The sequence below is a fragment of the Lupinus angustifolius genome, unplaced genomic scaffold, assembly GCF_001865875.1.
Source record: "Lupinus angustifolius cultivar Tanjil unplaced genomic scaffold, LupAngTanjil_v1.0 Scaffold_11_30, whole genome shotgun sequence".
Classification (NCBI taxonomy): Eukaryota; Viridiplantae; Streptophyta; class Magnoliopsida; order Fabales; family Fabaceae; genus Lupinus; species Lupinus angustifolius.
The window spans coordinates 189-19,686 of record NW_017718526.1 but is presented as its reverse complement, the minus strand read 5'-3'; the positions used below and the strand labels follow the sequence as shown (position 1 = coordinate 19,686).

Genomic DNA, 19,498 nt, shown 5'->3' with positions numbered 1-19,498 from the left:
GAATGTCTTGCAAAAGGGCCAAATAATATTTCTCGAAGATTTGATGGGTATAATATCCATGGATTTAAATTTCGAACAAAGAGGAAGGAGCAAGGATTGAGAACACAAAATAGTGGTATTGTTATGTCTGCTGTAACTAAGAGATTTTCAAGTGGTAAGGAACCTATTGAAATATCAAGTGATGTTATGTACTACGGGAAATTGGTTGACATCATAGAGTTAGACTACTATGGTAAGTTAAGGGTTGTGCTATTCAAATGTGATTGGGTAGACACTACACTTAACAAGGGAATCAAAATTGATAAATTTGGGATAACAAGTGTAAACTTTTCATGTTTAATACACACCGGTGCAAATGAAGCAGATAAACCATCCATCCTTGCAACTGATGCTAGAATAGTATATTATATTGATGATCCAGTTGATCAAGGTTGGTGTTGTGTTTGCCACATGAAGCCTAGAGACATCTATGATATGGGTGATCTGAACTTTGAGGACTTAGAAGAGTCATCAATGGAAGACATATCTTTTTGTGAGCAACATTTGGAGAACATCGAAGAATTACAATTAGTGCAGGAAGGTGTAAATGAACAAGAACAAGAAAAACATGGATCAAATAATGATGAAGATTGTGATAATTTTAGTGATGATGAAGAAGGAAGAATGTTAGAGTAGTTTAATATCCTATATTATGTACTTGACAATATAAAATAGACTTTTTTTACAATTTGTGCCACACTTTTTGCATTATATCTTTAATAATTCATGTTATGATTCATTTAGTATATATTTTGTTTCTTGTTATAGTTCTTTTCTTAGCAAACTGTGCAGGTAATTGGTTCAATATAAAGCATGCAAATTCAGGACAAGTAATGCTAGAAAAGCTGCGAGGACAAAAAGGTGAAAACAGTAGCGAAAGTACCCAAAATATGCAACAACAAACTAGTGACAATCAAGAGGGTGTTGAACCTGCACATGTGAACACAAACGATGCTTCATATGGTGATGACAACTTTGAAACCTCCTCAAACTCTAATGAAACTCAATCAAAAGATAGAGAAGAACCCTTATTTGTCAAGGTTAAAGGTAAGAGCAATATTCCATTAGCTTCAATATGTTATTATGTGTTTACCTTTAATACTTTGCTTCTTGTACATAATTGCAGATACCTCTTCAGGAGAAATTGAAACTCGAAAAATGCAAGCAATTCAGGTTTGGCATTTGGAAAAAACTAAAAAAGTTATTGTGGAACTCAATGGTTATGGACAAGGCAATGACAATGGCTCAAACTTACTTGTGAGGTTTCTTGGTAAACTAGCTCAAAACTCAACAATTTGTCCTATTTATGTTAAAAGATGGGATTGGATGTCAAAGGATAATAGATACCAACAATGGAAATATATTGAGGTAATTATTTAAAAAATTTGCAATTTTAATAATTTTTTCCTATTGTCATTGAAAATTGACTAGCGTATTTAATAATGTGTGAAGGAAAATTTTGAGTTTGATTATGTTGCTGGAGTCAAATGGGCTATGAGTACTCTAGGTGAAAGATGGAGGGCCTATAAATATAGGTTAAGGTGTAAGTATTTCTATCCTAATAAAAGTAAGGAAGACATACTTGCTAATCCTCCTCCAGGTTTAGATTGTGCTGATTGGACTGCATTTGTGCATCATTATAAGGAGGATAAGATGAAGGTAAACATTATGTTGTGAAGTATTTAATTTCTCCAAGACTTGTATTTTTTTAATATAATGACTACAATGTTTGGCAATTGTAGAAACAAAGTTTGGCGAACACTAGAAGTCGCAAAAATCTTAAAGTTTCCCATGCTGGTGGTAGTATGAGCAATGCAAGGAGAGGTCGTCAAATGGTAAGTTGTCCTAGGTAATTGTATTATTGTAAAGAATGAAGTTTTGTGAATGTAAAAACTTATGTTTCATTGGTTGTGTTAGGAGCTAAAATTGCAAAGACCTGTATGTCGTGGTGAGGTTGTTTTGTCAACTTTATTGAAGAAGGATGGAAGCTATGTAAGCGAAGAAGGAAAAACTCTAGCTGTAAGTAATTTAAAGTCTTTTCATACATGATGTGTTACATATGTCCTAAAAAGTGTATCATTTTTAGAACCATTTCCTAAGTTGTGAAATGGATAATGGTATGCAGTTAGTTAGGTAGGCAAACGCATAATATCATTTTGTCCTTTCTGATTCTATTGATGCAATTTTCCATTATAGGTTACTGCCATGCAATTTGCATTTTGCCACTATATAAATTATTAATTTCTTGTTATTTAATAGGATAAAATATCAGAGCATTTACCTCAAGATCAAGAAAATGTCACTACTTCAGGTGTTTCATCAAAGGTATTTGCTCATCCTAATGATGCAATTGGAAAAGCATATGGAGCTGAACATTCAGGTCGAGTGCATGGTTTGGGCACTGGTATTTGTCCCTCCAGTGTTTTTGGAACGTCTAGACATTTTACTGGTTTTTTGAATTCTAGTGGCTCTAGTCAACATGTTGAAGACTTGAAGAAATATGTACAAACTTTAGAAGTAAAACTATCAGGGTATGAAGAGACCAAGGAGCAACTTGCACATACTCAGAATCGTTTGGCTACTCTTGAGAAGTTTCTAGTCGAAAAATTTGGTAGTGAGTTAACCACTTTCGCTCGTGATGTTCCACCATCTTAGATATGGTTTCTTAAAATTCATGAACTTATATGATCATAACATTTTGCATTTTGTGTTTATCAGCATTTTTGAATGTTAAACATTTGGTAATTGTATAAGATTCAATTTTATTATTATTAGCTAGCAAATATTTAATTTTATTATAAATTTACCATTATATTATTGAAAATAAAGATTGTGAGACAATGACACATTGGGATCATGAGATGAGTATGTACGAAAGTAACTTTAAATAAATTTAATTAGCCACGGATGTATTGTGGAAAAATAAGCAACTTAGCCACGGTTGTGGTGTGGCAAAATCAGAAACTTAGCCACGGTTCGACTGTAGCTGAATTAAACAGACTGTGGCTAAATAAATGTTACCACATTTCATAGAAGTGTAGCGAAATAACATAATGACCGTGGCTAATTTTTAGCAACGTCATTCCTTGCCACAACGACATTAAGTGTGGCCACTCAATCTAGCTACGGTTTTTCCCCACTTTAGCCACGGTTTCAACCGTGGCTAACAGGAAGTTTTATTGTAGTGATAATATGATATAATATGATATGTTTCCCAAGTTTAATAATAGGTAGACCTACAAGGGTTTTTGGAATATATAAGGAACAACATCTAGGGTATATACACTACAAAACAAATATCGTTAGCCACGATTTTTAGCCGTGGCTAAACCGCTAAAAGTACCGTGGCAAAATACATTAGCTGCGGTTTATGCAACAATAGTTATTGATGGCATTGCAAAATAATAGCCACAATTTATTTGTACTATAGCTATGCTTCTTTGAAGTATGGTAACATTAACTTAACCACGACTCATTTTATTCTGCCACAGTTATAATCGTGGCTAACCCAGTTTATTCAAAGTTATTAATTACAATTTATTTGCCTCAATTTAATCGTGGCTAATGAAATTTAGCTACGATTTTAATTATTTCCATATTTGTTCCTCTCTTTATCCCGATGCACTATTGTGGAATGATCTTTATATTGAACAATATAATGGTAAATTTGAAAATGAAATTAAATATTTTCTATGTAATAATAATATTAATAAAAGTATTATATCATTAGCAAGAGCAAATCTTACACATTTATCAAATGCTAATAAAAAGAGGCCAACTCCCTCAAACTGCATGTTCATTATAGTGTATCAACTACTAATCAACAATTAAAAGAGGCCAACTCCCATAAGTGATAACTAACTAATAAAAAGTATAAGGAGTAAAGGTTGGTTTCTTAACCAATAGTCTAGTTATAGTTATAGCACAACCAAGTCCTTGAGGTCCATTGTTGCAGATTTCATAAGTATGATTCCCATCCCTTAAGCTTTTGTTTGAAAATTTTCTATATATGCACATTGATTGGATCCCATCACGTGACTGCATAGATGATATGTTTAGAATAATCATAATAGATTTTTAAACTAAAAACAAAAGAAATCAAAACATTGAACATACATTTGAATTCCAGTAAATTGCAGAATAACAGAGTAATCACTACAACATGATAAAAGGACATAATCCCCACATCAGCTCAAGACTAACTTTACTATTGATAAATGCAATAATTGAATTGAATAACATAATGGAAACCATCATATCTTTCACATTAACATGAGTCTCTCTTAGCAAATCTTTGCTTCTATCTAGCCTCTGGTGGTTTTTTCAATACCACTTTCTTAATTTCAATACATATTTCAAATTCATATCTATCAAAAAAATGCTAATTACCTACCACTCCTTATAAAAAAATTCTCACAATGTATCTACAAACTTATGCATAATATGAAAATAAGATTTGTATAATGTAAAAGATACATTTAGTACACCAGGTTACAATGACATGGGTGTTGAGTACATGCCAAAAAGGCAAAGTAAAAATGACAAAGGATCTTTTTAACTACTTAAGGAATCATATATAACTTCTATTATTGAAAACTAATGCTACAAAAACCAGGAATGGAAATTCCTCTGTCTCTCAATTATGAAAGAGTTATCCAAAATTGGCAATAACAATTGATCAACTTTCAAGCAGTAGTTATAGTGAACCAGCTACAATAGAACATTCAAGCACTAGTTATAGTGAACCTTCTATCATAAAACACATTCAAAAAATAGTTATAGTGATCAACATTTCTAGATACATACCGTTGAGGCGTTGTAGGTGGGAGTGATCTTCAACATTGAAAGCATGCACGGTATCTTCCTGAACTTTAATTAAAAGTTAGGTATCACTAAAGAAAAAGTATTGCATCTCAAGTTAAATTAAAATAAAAACTTATATGTCTTATAATTTCTAGAATATGTTCCTTTACCAGCTCATGCTATTAAACAATCTCAGTGACATTTGTTTAACATTTGGAATTGCAATGATACATATTTCAAATTTTACTTGAGTGAATTTGTTATAGCAAAACTGGAGTTAGACATAGAACAAATTTAAAATTCATGAAATTTTATTTGTTGCATGCAACTCAAAAATGTTGGTTTAAACATTCCAACATTTCAATTTCAAACATTCCTAACCAGTTACATACACACCTTTGCATGTAAAAAATGTAAAGCATAAGAGACCTAAATCTAAAATTTCACATATAAAAGTATAACCATCACCACTTAATCTCATAAGTAAAATCAACCATAACGAATTAAAACCATCAAAACAACAAGCATATTTTATTGTTAGTATAACAAAACCACTTCAAATGCATTTTCTTGAAGATGTTCTTTCTCTATCACTTTCAAAACAGCCAATCCTGCAGCTGCACAGAACCATATGTTCCATGCCCAAGTTGATTTTAATTAGAGAAACCATCAGTTCAGGAAAGTATATCTTCATATGCAAAAACTACAGGCTTACCCATGTCAAATACGTCATGTCCTAGACCTGCAACAAATTTTTTAAGTATATTACGCCTGAATTTCAATTTTAAAGGAGAAATTATCAATATTAGTATACCTAGATTTATAATAATAAAACATATGATTTTATATATAAGTTCAAAGAATTGTACATATTTAGGAAGATGATACGTATTACCTTTGAATAATGATACATATTACCTTTGAATTTGCATCATAATGATGTAAGAGCTATAAAGCTAAGATGCAGAAGTACAATCAACAGGACAGAAAAATGAAATGAATGCAAGTTATGCAATACCCTAATGGCCTGATATATTAGTAAAACTTTCTCACATTCATGCTTTAGAAAGTGCAGGCACACTGTCCAGAAAATGAAAATATACACAACCATGTGTGCTCAACCATATTGAGGACTAGACCATATGACCACCAATCATCTGGACACATAGGTGGACCATGTATTGTTTTGTTCAGATTCATTACCATTCAATATAAGTTGAGAATGAAAACATATAAAAAAACAATGTAATATTAATACATCATTTGAACAAGCCATGAAATACATATTATTTTCTATATTCTAGGGTAAACAACTAAACAAATATAAATCAAGCTAATAAAATTAAGAGTGCGGTACACTAAAAATTCATAACAAGGTTGAATTCAGTTCTCTCCCATGAGACTTGCAATTGCCATAATACAACTTCTTTATGGGGTAAGCACTAAACAAGCCAACCTGAAAATCAGAAACAAGGGATATAGTGAATTAGGATGATGTAAAAGACCACTAAAAGAAGTTGCAAAATATCACAATGCAAGCATGCGATAACACATAGAGATAAAAGCATGTGATGAGCTCTCCTCTCGCCTCTCAGTATTAGTTAATTATTACACTCACCCTTAAGTCATTCTTACATGCACCAGCCATTAAAAAAGCTAGAGTGCTCTTATTTCATCAATCTCATGCAAGAATGGGTGCAGTTAGTAACTTAAGGACATTTACACGGAATGAAAGATGAATAAAGTAATAGATAATACCATTTGAATAATTATTCGGATAGAATATCCTTAAATTCTGGAAATTAAATTAATATAATACACACATTATAAAGCCAATAGGATGCAAATATATGGATCATATGCATGCAGGGAAAAGAAAAGAGTCATAAGACAATATGAAAAGGCAGAAAAACAACATACCGCTATTCCCAACAAAGTGCTTCTCAAGAATAAGCATAAAAAAATGTTGATGAATTGCATAATGTTGGCTGGAGTGATGTGTGAGAGATCAAGTTTCTGGATTGCATTAAAAAGAACCACAAATGTGCCATCTTTGACAACACCTTCATCAAAGACAAGACTGCATATGTGAGGAGTTTCGTTCTGATCAAGCACATAATAATGAAACTAAGAAACTATTGTCCATCTATTTTAAGACAAAAACCCCTCTCTTTCTCAACACTCAGTACCTGTAATATGCACACAGAATCTGTAGCTGAAAATAATGCTCCAATTGCTATTGGTAGAGAATAAACAGTTAAGCAAACATGAATGTTAAATGATAATGATCTTTTATTCTTCTATACTACAATACATCTTAGCTTCAATTGAATATATATTACTTTTATGATAAAGAATTGTTGTTGACCTCAACAACATTAAATATTATGAATAATATCTATCTAGATACCCGAATTTTATATGGATCAAAAAGAGGAATCATGGGATAACATGAACTTTTCTTGTAGTGATAGTGAATGCCTTAACAAGCTTTAGACTCCCTATAAGGTGGCCATATTGCAACTCTTCAAAAGAAGAGAAACCCAAATATTATGGGGTTGGAAATAGGAGCCCAACTCAAGAGGCTGACTCACAATACTTGATAACAATATGAGTGGTCCACATCACTAGCACTTAGAAATGGCAAAAGCCACGACCAGCGAGGCTAATGTCCGTGCTATCTAAAAATATATCACTAATACCAAGGTGTAGGGCGTATGTGTGTGCTAAAATTTGTGTACTATAATTTTTGGGAAAGTACCCTCAAAACATAACATATCAAAAATTATAAAAAAACAATATACAATTATTTACAATAAACAATTACAACTTGTTTTTTTGTCGGAAGTTAAAATTAAATAACTGATAAGTGTCAAACATACCTAAATTTCATACACTTTTATGGCACTTATCTTAAGCATAATTGAGAAAAACCAACTTAAAACAATAATTTTTATATAAAATATTACAATCTTGTATATTTCTGTTTGTATTTCTTTTTTTTTATGTGTTTTGTAGGATTTAGAAAGAAGAAGAAAAGATAAAAAAGACCCATGGTCAAAGAGAAAAAGAAGTCAAAATCAAGGTGCAGGCAGCTGAGCATGGACCAAGCCACGCTAAGCTGACCTGGACACCAGCCTGACCTGGACCAAGCTGCTCAAGCAAGCAGTTGAGTAGACATGCTTGGCCATTCAGCCTAGCACCAGAATAATCCTGACACGGTCAGAACTCAAGCTTGGCACGGTCAGACACAAGCCTGGCACACGCCCAAGCTGCTCAACAAGCAGCTCAGCGGGGACACATGTGTGCTCATCGGTGAACCGGACTCCTGCCCAAGTCAACAAACACCAAGCCACGTCTCTGTCAGCACAGTCAACGCTACTGAACAAGCAGCTTAGCGGTGCCACATGTGTGCTAAGAGGTGTGCACCCAGACTTTTTAAGAACAGGATTGCAACTAAGAGGGGGGGTGAATTAGTTGACTTAAAATTATGGTCACTTTTTCTGCAAAAACAAGAGTTAACGTGCAACGGATAATATTGTAGAAAATAAACAAGAATAAATCAAAGAGGTAAGGGAGAAAAGAGTACACAAGGATTTTATACTGGTTTACCTTCTTGTCCACCGAATGCTATGTCTAGTACTCTTGTAGCACAAGAGATTTTCCACTAAATATTATGAGTTGTAATTACAATATCTCACTCCGAGATCTCTATGTACCTTACACACTCACTAATACTTATACCCTTGGAAAACACCTTTCCAAGTAACTCTATCCCCTTTCTATTCACACCCCGTGAAAGAAAGTTATTACAATGAATGAAGAATTTCAATAATGGCTTTGGATTGCCTTTACAAATATGAAATATTATATCACTTGCAATCCAATCAACTCTCTTTATATGCTTAGAATAATGCTCAATATATTTGTGAAAAAATTTTGAAGCAATTATTCAGAATAAATTCTCTATTGAAAGTTTAAGAGCTCAGTGCAAAAGTGCAGAAAAAACAGCTAGAGAAGTTATGAGAGTTGTATGAAAGTTGTGTGTTGATGTTGTGAGAGTTAGAATCTTTATATAGGCTTTCCAAACACTCAAGGTGCCTTTCTGAAAGTGTAGGAGTTGTTTGGAGTGAAGAGATTTTGTTTGGAGTGAAACCATTTCGTTTTGAAATATGAAATCTCATTCAACAGTCCTCAGTAATCGATTACTGACAATGGGTAATCGATTACCCAAACATACTGTCCACTTAATTTTTAAATTCATACTGTCCACTTAATTTTTAAATTCGAATTTGAGTAATCGATTACACCATTTGGGTAATCGGTTACTCAACTTTTGTAAAACTGGTAATCCGTTACTCAAATGCAGTAATGGATTACTCTGAGCAGTTTTAAGTTGGATAACTCTTTTTCTCTCACATGTAACTTGTTACTTGAATGAAGTAACACGTTACACATCTTTTCAAAAAATGTTTTAAGTATTTTTAAAGTGTTTCATTATTCTTTAAAAATGGTTTGAGCATTACTACTTTTCATAAGTAAGAGTTTTAGGATATAAGTACCTATAGAGACTTAATCTAATTTTCTTGAAGCTTTATTCTTCTTTGTCTTCATAAGTATTCTCCTTTTTCTTCTTTTTGGCGATGTTGGTGTCTTCATAAAAATCGTGTCAAGGTCAGGAGCAAAGATCTTCTTCACAAACTTGACTTAGCCATCAAGCAAACCATGAAGTCACTAATGATATCACTTCAAGTAGCCCACCATAGGCTTTTCAGAATAGCTCACCATAGCTGGTCCCATAGCTCACAAATAGCTTTGGTGAGTCAAGCTTAAGAAGGTGACAAAGCTGCTTGATCAAGTGACCAAATACATGCTGAAGGGTTTGGTCAGCTGCTGAGCGGTGCTAACAAGCAGCTCAGAGGCTCTAGGGAAATTTCTATAAATAGGAGGCATTTCATTCGAATCAACAGACTTCACGACTACACAACATCATATATCATATCATCTTGCCTTGAAATTCTTCTTCCCTGAAGTTCTCTCTTCTTGTTCTTAGTTCATAGAAGCTTTATTTAAGTAAGTTTTGTAATTTTAGTTTATAATTCAAGAGGAGAAAAGGAGAAGGCAAATGAGATGCAAAAATCAATTTTGTAATCTCATTTGGAACTCAAAGCATCCAATCCTTGGATGGATGGCTCAGGCTCCTAAAAATTTCTTTTGAATATGGTTATGTATTTCTACTTCTTCTTTTATTCTAAAAAGTTTGAATTTTAATCATTTAAGTTGGTGCTTTGGTTAATTTTATTTGTTTGAGAAATTCTTAATGCTCGTTTTAGAATTATCACCTAAAAACTGATTTGAAGTTATAAAAATTACTTGTCTCAAACACTTAACAAATAAACTAAGAAGTAGTTGCACTACTTAGTTTATTTGCCAAGTTAAGCATGATTTTCTTAATGGTATGACAACCTAATCTCTTTGTGGACGCAATATTGTTTATTAATAAATATAAGTGATTATCATTCTACCATTTTAGGACATACACTAAAAGGAGGATTTTAGACCTTGGTGTTTGGAGTTAATCAAAATAAAATATAAGAATTGTCTAAGTAGTTCAAATTCATAAGAAGTTGAGAAATATTTTCCTTATTCAAAATGATCTTGTCTCCTCAAGAATTTGTTAATATTTAGTTTATTTTTATTGTTAATTGTTTATATGCAAATCAAATCAAAAGTGATGAAAGAGGTGTAAATTGAATCTTGAAAGATGTGTAAATTGAATCTTGAAAGATCTGTAAATTGTAAAATAGTAAAGTGTTATTAATAAATTTATTCATTGAAATACCTTTTAATATACAAAAGTGATGAAGCTAACTTACTAACTTTTATTTATTGTTATTTACTTTCCGCAATTTATTTATTCTTTAATACCAACCTTCCTTAAGGAAGAAGTTTGGTTTGTTAATAAAAGGAACCCGAAAGGGAGTAAATAAATAAAGGTCACTTAAATTTATTATTCTTTTGTTCTTTATTTATTTATTTGTTTCTAACAACTAACTATTCATCACTTTTGCACATTAGAATACCATTAAACCGGTGTTGGAATTTATTCCACAAAACCGAGATAGTATTCAAAGGTACTTAATAATTATGTAATATGGGGTTGCTTCGATACCATTGTACCGGCGTTAGAATTTATTCTAAAAAAGCCAAGATGAGGCAAAAAATGAATAACTTATTCACATAATTATTAAAAGTAAGTTGTAACTGAAATATTCTTGAAACCATTATACCGACGTTAGAATTTATTTCAACAAAGCCGAGATGACGAACAAAGAATAAAACCGAGTTCACTTACTTAATAAAAAAAAGGAAACACACCAAAGAAGAGGAATTCCGCTTTCAACAAATTGGCACTACTGCCAGGACGATTTGTTGAGAGGGGAAAACCTCCTCGAAGACAACCTTTCAACAATAACCAAATAATTAAAAAATATGATTAGCCATATATTTTAGTGATTATGGGTCGGACTCTCTCAAAATATCCCGGGTGGTGTCGTCAGCTATAGTCGCCACTATATTTTATTGTAAAAAATGTAGAAAACTCTTTGAAATTCAATCACATTGGGCTTTGGATTTTTGATATCAAGGTTCGGGAGTCGTTACCAAATAGGGAAGGTATTAACACCCTATCTATCCGCTTTAAGTGGTACCCTTCACCAAGTTATATGGTTTATATTATATTTTTAAAATTATTTGGTTATTTAATTAGATGTTAAAAATAACAAATTTTTATTATTTTTATTATTGTGCCTGACAATGTGATCTTGCTCCTATGTATCCATATTTAGGTAGAGAATCAATGTTATGTAGTTCTTTGGTTGAAAACCGATTGTTGATAGGATATTTTAATTAAGGAAAGAAGCAGCGTAACGCGACCGTCCACATGATGAGTTGAGGAAAAGAAGCCCTCGAAGGTGACATTTCCTCCAACCTTTATGTGGTTGGAAAATTTTATTTTTTTACTGAAGGTGTTTGTATTTTACATATTTATTTATGAAAAATGGTTGTTTAATTATTGATTTTATTAATTATTACTTTAATTGAGAAAGTTTTTTTATCGATTTTAGGATTTAATCGATTGAAAAGAAGCAGCGTAGCACGACCCTTCGAAGATGAATTGAGGATGAGAAGCGTTTCCACGATCTTCCTCCATCTTTGATTAATCCCTAAAATTTGTATATTTAATAAAGATTTTCATGTAGTTTTATTAATAGTCATTTTATTTGTTGTAAAATACTTCAATTATTTTGATGATTGATAATTTTAATTAATTACGAAAAATAAGGAAATTTAATTAATTGACAAAAAAATATTGTTGGTTGTTGGTTATGTTAAAATGTTCTTCTCATCCGTTATTTATTCCATCAAAATATTATTTATTTAATTTTTTATTATTGTGATTAGAGCGATGGTTGATATTATAAAAAAAAAAGGTTATATTTTTTTGTTTGTTACATAATTATGATTTTATTATATGCAAGTAATAGGAATGAACAAAAAAATATAAAAGAGTAAAAAGGAGAAACCTAGCTATGTAGATGTGGTGCACAATAGATCGTCCATGTGTCAGATCTATATTTGCCTAAGAAAAGGAAGTGTCGACTAGGGACACGTGTTAGAGCGGGGCTAGCTGGAAGGAGGGTGCATGGTGTGTAACTACATACTCACACACAGGGAGTCCTTTGCTGCCACAAAGACTTGAATCTAGTGTGAAAGGGTGCACCAAAACAAGATTGTGTGATGTCGTCTTATTGGCTGAAGCAAGGGTCAACGTTGATGCCAAAAATGATGACTGATTCAACGGTGATAAGCGCGAGATCGCAATGCTTATGATGAAATCAACCGTACGTGATCAAAACGCAAGTGACAAAGCAACCTTTTACTTTCTGGATGATTTTTCTCTATCTCGCGCACGCGAGGCTCTTGTTTTAGTGATTCTTTTGTGTCGAAATTGTTGTCTATTTTCACTTGGGAATGTGCACTATTTATAGTGTCACGCATGTATGTTGAAATTAATGATAAAATAGTTTTTCTAATTTGAAATGGGAGAGTGAAAATGTATTCAACTTTTACATCATTTATTAACTTTTTAAATTATATGCATAACATTAAATATCAAAAAAAATTTAATGAATGACGAATAATGAAACAACCTAGGAAGGATGTTGTGAGGTGGAGTAAATGTGTGGGAAATGTAGAGAGCAATTGGCTTTTAATACAAATCTTGTATGAATAATTAATTATAATCTAATAGTTATTACTGAATATTTTCATTTATTACAATAGTCATTATTCTAGCTCGATTCAATTTCTATATATATATATACAGATTCTTTAATCCTCAGCCCTGGTCAAGAATAAAGTTATAAAATGATAAAAAGTATTGGAAGAATTAATATATCACCTTTAAAAATATTAAATTTTTAGTTTTACAATATAGATATATTATTTTAGCCTTTTGTCCTTAGGATAGAGATTAATAAATCAATTTTTCTTTCAATAAAAAATAATGTCAACAATTATAAAAGTAATTATAGTAATTCTTGTATAAACAGTCATAATAGTATTTGAGAGATTAATTTTGTGATAAATGCTTGTATAAATATTATTCAAAGATTTATACAAATACCTTTTAAAACAACATTCATATAAAATTACACAACAAATATATTAAAACAAACACCTGGGAGATTCTGCAGCCGGCGGTTCAGCACCTAAATAACAACATCGACAACAACATTATGATAAACCATGAAATCTTGACCGTCCACTCCAATTGTCCTATCCTTCAACGCCGTCCGATTATCCATAACGCGTTTTTCCCTGAATTTTGTAAAACAATATTTTCTAACAGAAAAAACGGTAATTCTCTTCTTCCCTTCCCCATTCTGATTCCTGTTCCCATAATCACGAGAGGAATAACTTGATGAGGGTGGGAACAAACATTAAACATTCCTCTTCTCACTTTATCATTCCCACCTTCAAATATATCATTTGCTTTTATAATTGTTGTAAGCTAAGTTAGCAACAATATCCTTTTGCGTTCAAATTAAAACCCTTTTCCAGTACAACAATTTTTATTATTTTTGTTTCCATAATGGATTTCATTGAAGCTGGTGGTATTATATATACCCAATGTGACTTATCGTGAAATATAAAAACTTTTACTTCCCACCTTTGACGTTTTAATTTGATCATTCCCATGTTCATGTTCCTCACTCCTCAGTATGTCGCAAAATCCATTTTCCATCACGCATTTTGGTAAATAACAGATATTCATTTCTTCTATATTATTTCAATTCAAATGTAGAATACATTCCAACAACTTAATAATATTAACGCTGAAAATAAGTTGTTGTTCTAAGAACATTTTAGAAAAAAAACACTGGGTTTTTGGGGTTTTATCATTTTGTTATTGTTTTTATCAGAGTCTGGGAATAACAACGAGTGATAGTGTGATATGGGAAACAATTGTGTTGGATCATCAAAAAGTACAACTTCTACTTGCTCAAATTCATTCTGTTGGTATAAGAAGAAGAAAGAGGCTTCTACTAAAGAACTTAAAGTTGAAATTGAGAACAAAAATGCGACAAAAAATGTCGAACACAAGCCTCCACAGATAATGAAGTTTGAGAATGAGGAGATAAGAGCAGCCCAACAAAAAGAACCAATGAAGCAAACAGAAGAGACTAGTTCCCAAGTGCGACAAGCAAAGCCTGCAGGACCAAAGAAGCCACACAATGTTAGAAGGCAAGCAAGTGCTGGTCTCAAAACAGAATCTGTTCTGCTGAGAAAAACAGGTAATCTCAGGGATTTTTACAATTTAGGCCGAAAACTCGGAAAAGGGCAATTTGGAACAACATTTCTTTGTGTAGAGAAAGCTACTGGTAAAGAGTATGCTTGTAAGAGTATTGTGAAGAGGAAGTTGGTGACAGATGATGATGTGGAGGATGTGAGGAGGGAGATTCAGATTATGCATCATTTGGTGGGAAGCACCGATGTGATTTCGATAAAGGAGGCTTATGAGGATGTTGTTGCTGTTCATGTTGTGATGGAGTTGTGTGCAGGTGGTGAGCTTTTTGATAGGATTGTGGAAAGAGGGCATTATACTGAAAGAAAGGCTGCAAAACTTGCAAGGACTATTGTTGGTGTTATAGAGTCTTGTCATTCCCTTGGAGTCATGCATAGAGATCTTAAGCCTGAGAATTTCCTTTTCATCAGTCAGGAGGAAGATTCCCCTCTTAAGGCAATAGATTTTGGATTGTCTACTTTTTTCAAACCAGGTTTGGCAAAATCTTCCCTTTTACCTCCTCTACTTCAATCAACATCTATAATTTCGAAATGAATGTTTTAAATTGCAGTTACTATAGTAATTGCAGTCATAAGTGTGGTTATTGTATTTGCGGTCAAACTGTTGTGATGGATTACGACGTATGTGCTGGTCTCAAATCATACACAAATCTTTGTTGGGGAATCTTACAAAAACCAGCAATAGCTGTATATTCCAGGCGTCACCTTTAGAAGCTGGATCAAATTCCCATTCACCATAAACAATGTCATATGAACTATAATAGTATGTGATATTCTGAGTGCATTTGCATAAGAAATAGAGAATGATAACGCTATTTGGGTTCGAAACAGTTCCTCATTCTTGTGAAAGAAGTGCTTGTTAATGTGTTGATTAAGAGGCATTTAGTATTGTGTATCCTGCTATGTTGATGCTTCATAAATATAAAGTTTTTGTATTAGTGTGGACGGTCAGTATGAAGAGGATCTCATCTCTTATATTATTTGATCAAGCATAATTTTATTATTTTCAGGAGACATTTTCAATGATGTGGTGGGAAGTCCTTATTATGTTGCACCTGAAGTTTTACGCAAGTGTTATGGTCCAGAAGCAGATGTGTGGAGTGCTGGTATTATCATATACATTCTATTATGTGGTGTGCCTCCATTTTGGGGTGGTAAGAACTATTGAAGACATAATTTTCCAATCATTTTGCTTAATTTATATTCCTTTGGAAGTTTCCTGTTTCTAAATATAGTAACATTTATTTTGTTCTTTGATAACAGAATCTGAGACAGATATTTTTGAGGCTATTTTGCATGCTGAAGCAGATTTCACTTCAGATCCTTGGCCTACTATATCTGAAAGCGGAAAAGACTTGGTTAGGAAGATGCTTGTCAGAGATTCTACTAAAAGAATAACATCTTATGACGTTCTCCGTAAGTTTATACATTGTTCTTTTATATGGGAAAATTATATAGCCGAGTTTAGGTGCTCACACTTTCTGTCTCGCTCTATCTATTGAGTTGGCTCACGGTGACCCCTTACACATTGTTATCCTTTTGATATTATGTGTTTTGATATTTTATATATTATTGACGCTAGGGTGAGCATGGGTCGGGTTGGGATGGGTTAAGGCTTGTCCCTTACCTGGCCCTAAAAGTTGGTTGAGTCATTTTTGAACTCGAACTCGATCCTAGATATCGGTCGGGTTAACTTTTAAACTCGAACCCGATCATATATCCGATCAAATATAATATATATTTAGTTTAGATAAAGTTTTCTCAAATATTACTTGTTACTATTTGATATGTAAAATTATATATGTATATATATCATTAATTATGGATATACAATGAACAAAAATATAGATTTAATGATATTTTCCATCAAAAATTTGTTTATTACCATCTATATTATTGACTATGATGCTCTTATTCTTTGTAGGTCACCCCTGGATTCAGGTTGATGGATCAGCTCCAGACAAGCCTCTTGATTCTGCAGTTTTGAGTCGTCTAAAGCAGTTTTCTGCAATGAACAAACTCAAGAAAATGGCTCTTAGAGTAAGTTATTTTTCTTTCATGTGAGTCACTTGAGTGTTTATTTCTTTTCAATTTGTAAATTTCATACATTGTTCTCTGTAGGTTATTGCACAGAATCTCTCTGAAGAGGAAATTGCTGGATTGAGAGAGATGTTTAAGATGATAGACACAGATAACAGTGGCCAAATTACTTTTGAAGAACTCAAGGTTGGACTAAAGAAGTTTGGTGCTAATCTCAAAGAATCTGAAATTTACGATCTATTGCAAGCTGTAAGTATTTGTTCACTATCATGATCACTGTGACAGCCAAAACAGCATCACACTGCAAAGTGGAAATGCGGCCGCAATATTATGGTTACGGTGACCGTCAAAATAGCATTATACCATAACTACATTGCAATATCGAATCATAATGATCCGACCACAACGGGTCGCAATGCAACCGCAATCATAGTAACTGCGATTGAAAGTGCAATTTAAAACACTGATCATTAATTATTTTAATTTAAACATAATATTTATGTATTGTGAGTATAAAAATTTACAGACAATCAATCAATCGTTTATTATTCATTTGCATTGTTTACATCAAACTCTTTTGTCTACAAGGCAGGGGAAAGCAGCATGGTAATTTGATTAACAAATTAGAATTAAAATAGGAAAGATAGTGTTGTTCATTTTTTAGTATATTTCTTGAATGATTTTAATCTTTCTGTCCAAATATTCTTTCGCATTACAGGCAGATGTTGATAACAGTGGCACAATTGGTTATGGAGAATTCATAGCTGCAACGTTGCATTTAAACAAAATTGAAAGGGAAGATTACTTAGTTGCAGCATTCTCATATTTTGATAAAGATGGAAGTGGCTACATCACTCAAGATGAGCTTCAACAAGCATGTGAAGAATTTGGCATAAAGGATACCCGCTTGGAGGATATGATGAGAGAAGCTGATCAAGATAATGTGAGTATATATTTTATTGAAATATAATTTAATTGATTGTTACATCATACCATATTTGAAAAAATAGGATGCCTTTTGTAGATTCTTAGAAGACACCCATTTATTTTCTTGCATCAATAAATGGATACTTTGTTGGGTAATAATAGACTAATAGAATTAAGCTATTTATTATCAAAATAAATGTGTGAATGTACATATTACTCACCCTATAAATATGAAGAAGAAATCTCATATTGTGTTAAAATGAATAAGTTAAAAACTAATTAAATGAACTCATAAATCTAATATCTTAAAATTTTAGGTCAAACTAACTTATATGTTTTTCTCACTTATTTCATAAAAACAACAATTTAGTCCATCCATAAAGATCACCCAAAACCTATAATATGGAATGCAGGTATACTGATTATTAATTGTCTTATTAATTCCTTGAAGAATAAAACAAAAACCAAAAAAATACTGAACTGAACAAGTTGCCACTATTGATGTGTATCCCTAAATTGATCACACATTTCTAGATTTCTAGTAAGAGAATGAGAAGTAAACCACCCAACAATGATCGGTCTTGGTGAAAGTAAACCGTGACTTTACCTAATCACCATCCTTCGTCGGATGGTTAGTGTTATTTTTGTAGAAAGTAGGATGGTTAGTATTTTTTTTTAGAAAGTAGGATGGTTAGTATCTTAACTATGTTTGTGCAACACAAAAAAGAAGAATTAAACTGATATCTTTTTTAAAGTACAACCCCAAAAGTTAGTTTATAGGGTGATAGTCTTTTAAGCCTTGTAAGGGAACATGATCCTCTCTAATACTAGAGAGATAGATTCTTTTATTTTTTAGTTTTAAGGATAAAAATATCGTATTATTGTAAATAAAAAGAATAAAAATGTCATTACATTTTAGTTTTTATTTCATTTTCCGTAGCATTGATTTTTCATAGCATTGGTTTTTCATAATACTTCATTCCAAGACTTGAAAATACTATAACTCATTAAAAAATGTTAAACCTAACTTAACCTAAAAACTAACTATGATGAGTATTGTCTAAGTTTTATAAATATTGACTCGTCTATAATTAGGGCTTAATTAGCTTATAATAATCTTCACCGTAATTTCACACATGTTCTACATGTCTGATTTTATAATCTCATTGGAGGTGTTTAGTGACTTTCATGATGATTAATTTGATATTAAAAATAGTAATTTATGTTGTCATGAAAGTTCGAATTCCGTTAATTTCTATAACTTTGTTATCTTCATGTTTTTTCCATATCAGGATGGACGAATAGACTACAATGAATTTGTGGACATGATGCAAAGTGGCAATGCGGATATGGGTAAGAGAGGCGGAAAGAGTAGCAGCAGTTTTAGTGTTAGATTTAGGGAGCCACGGTTGGTATGTTAAGAAATAGTGGATGATTTTCTCTTCTTATTTTGCTAATTTAGTTAGCATTTTCTCCATGTGATGTTAAACTTGGTTTCTCTTGACAAGCATAGTAACTCTAATTCTGTATAAAGGTGGGTAGGTTTGATTTGTGAATTTTAGCTTCTTATGTAAAATTATGGAAATAAACCCCATTTTAGTAACAAAGTTTATTGATGTTCTAACCATGCCTGCCTGAGATATAATTATATTGTCATCTAATGCATACAAATTTATATCATTCTGTTCATGCCTACATAATGTCATTTTAATTCTTTATTTTAAAGTTGTTATACTTATACTTTTGTTTTTGTTCTGTATAAGTTTTTCAAGTTATACCTACATGTATAAGCTTTTGATGTTTTATCTTCCCTATCACT

At 32.2% G+C, this 19,498-nt stretch overlaps 2 protein-coding genes across 5 annotated transcripts; both read left to right on the top strand.

Annotated features, from left to right (window-relative positions):
* The first annotated feature begins 893 nt into the window (after window positions 1-893).
* On the top strand, window positions 894-2,774 carry LOC109337820. Of its 4 annotated transcripts, none has more exons than XM_019574882.1 (6): window positions 894-1,086; window positions 1,178-1,407; window positions 1,492-1,698; window positions 1,782-1,874; window positions 1,957-2,058; window positions 2,299-2,774. In XM_019574882.1, exons 1-6 carry the CDS (start codon window positions 930-932, stop codon window positions 2,692-2,694), a joined length of 1,185 nt encoding a protein of 394 aa, XP_019430427.1. In that variant the 5' UTR covers window positions 894-929; the 3' UTR covers window positions 2,695-2,774. The 4 variants fall into 4 exon arrangements, with proteins under 4 accessions (XP_019430427.1, XP_019430426.1, XP_019430429.1 ...); XM_019574881.1 differs by having other exon boundaries at window positions 1,166-1,407; XM_019574884.1 differs by having other exon boundaries at window positions 1,166-1,407; window positions 2,312-2,590.
* An 11,527-nt stretch (window positions 2,775-14,301) lies between these two features.
* Window positions 14,302-19,294, top strand: LOC109337818 (calcium-dependent protein kinase 1-like). Its single transcript, XM_019574880.1, has 7 exons — window positions 14,302-15,185; window positions 15,723-15,866; window positions 15,976-16,128; window positions 16,637-16,752; window positions 16,834-17,001; window positions 17,471-17,695; window positions 18,972-19,294. Exons 1-7 carry the CDS (start codon window positions 14,363-14,365, stop codon window positions 19,098-19,100), a joined length of 1,758 nt encoding a protein of 585 aa, XP_019430425.1. The 5' UTR covers window positions 14,302-14,362; the 3' UTR covers window positions 19,101-19,294.
* The last annotated feature ends 204 nt before the right edge of the window (window positions 19,295-19,498 follow it).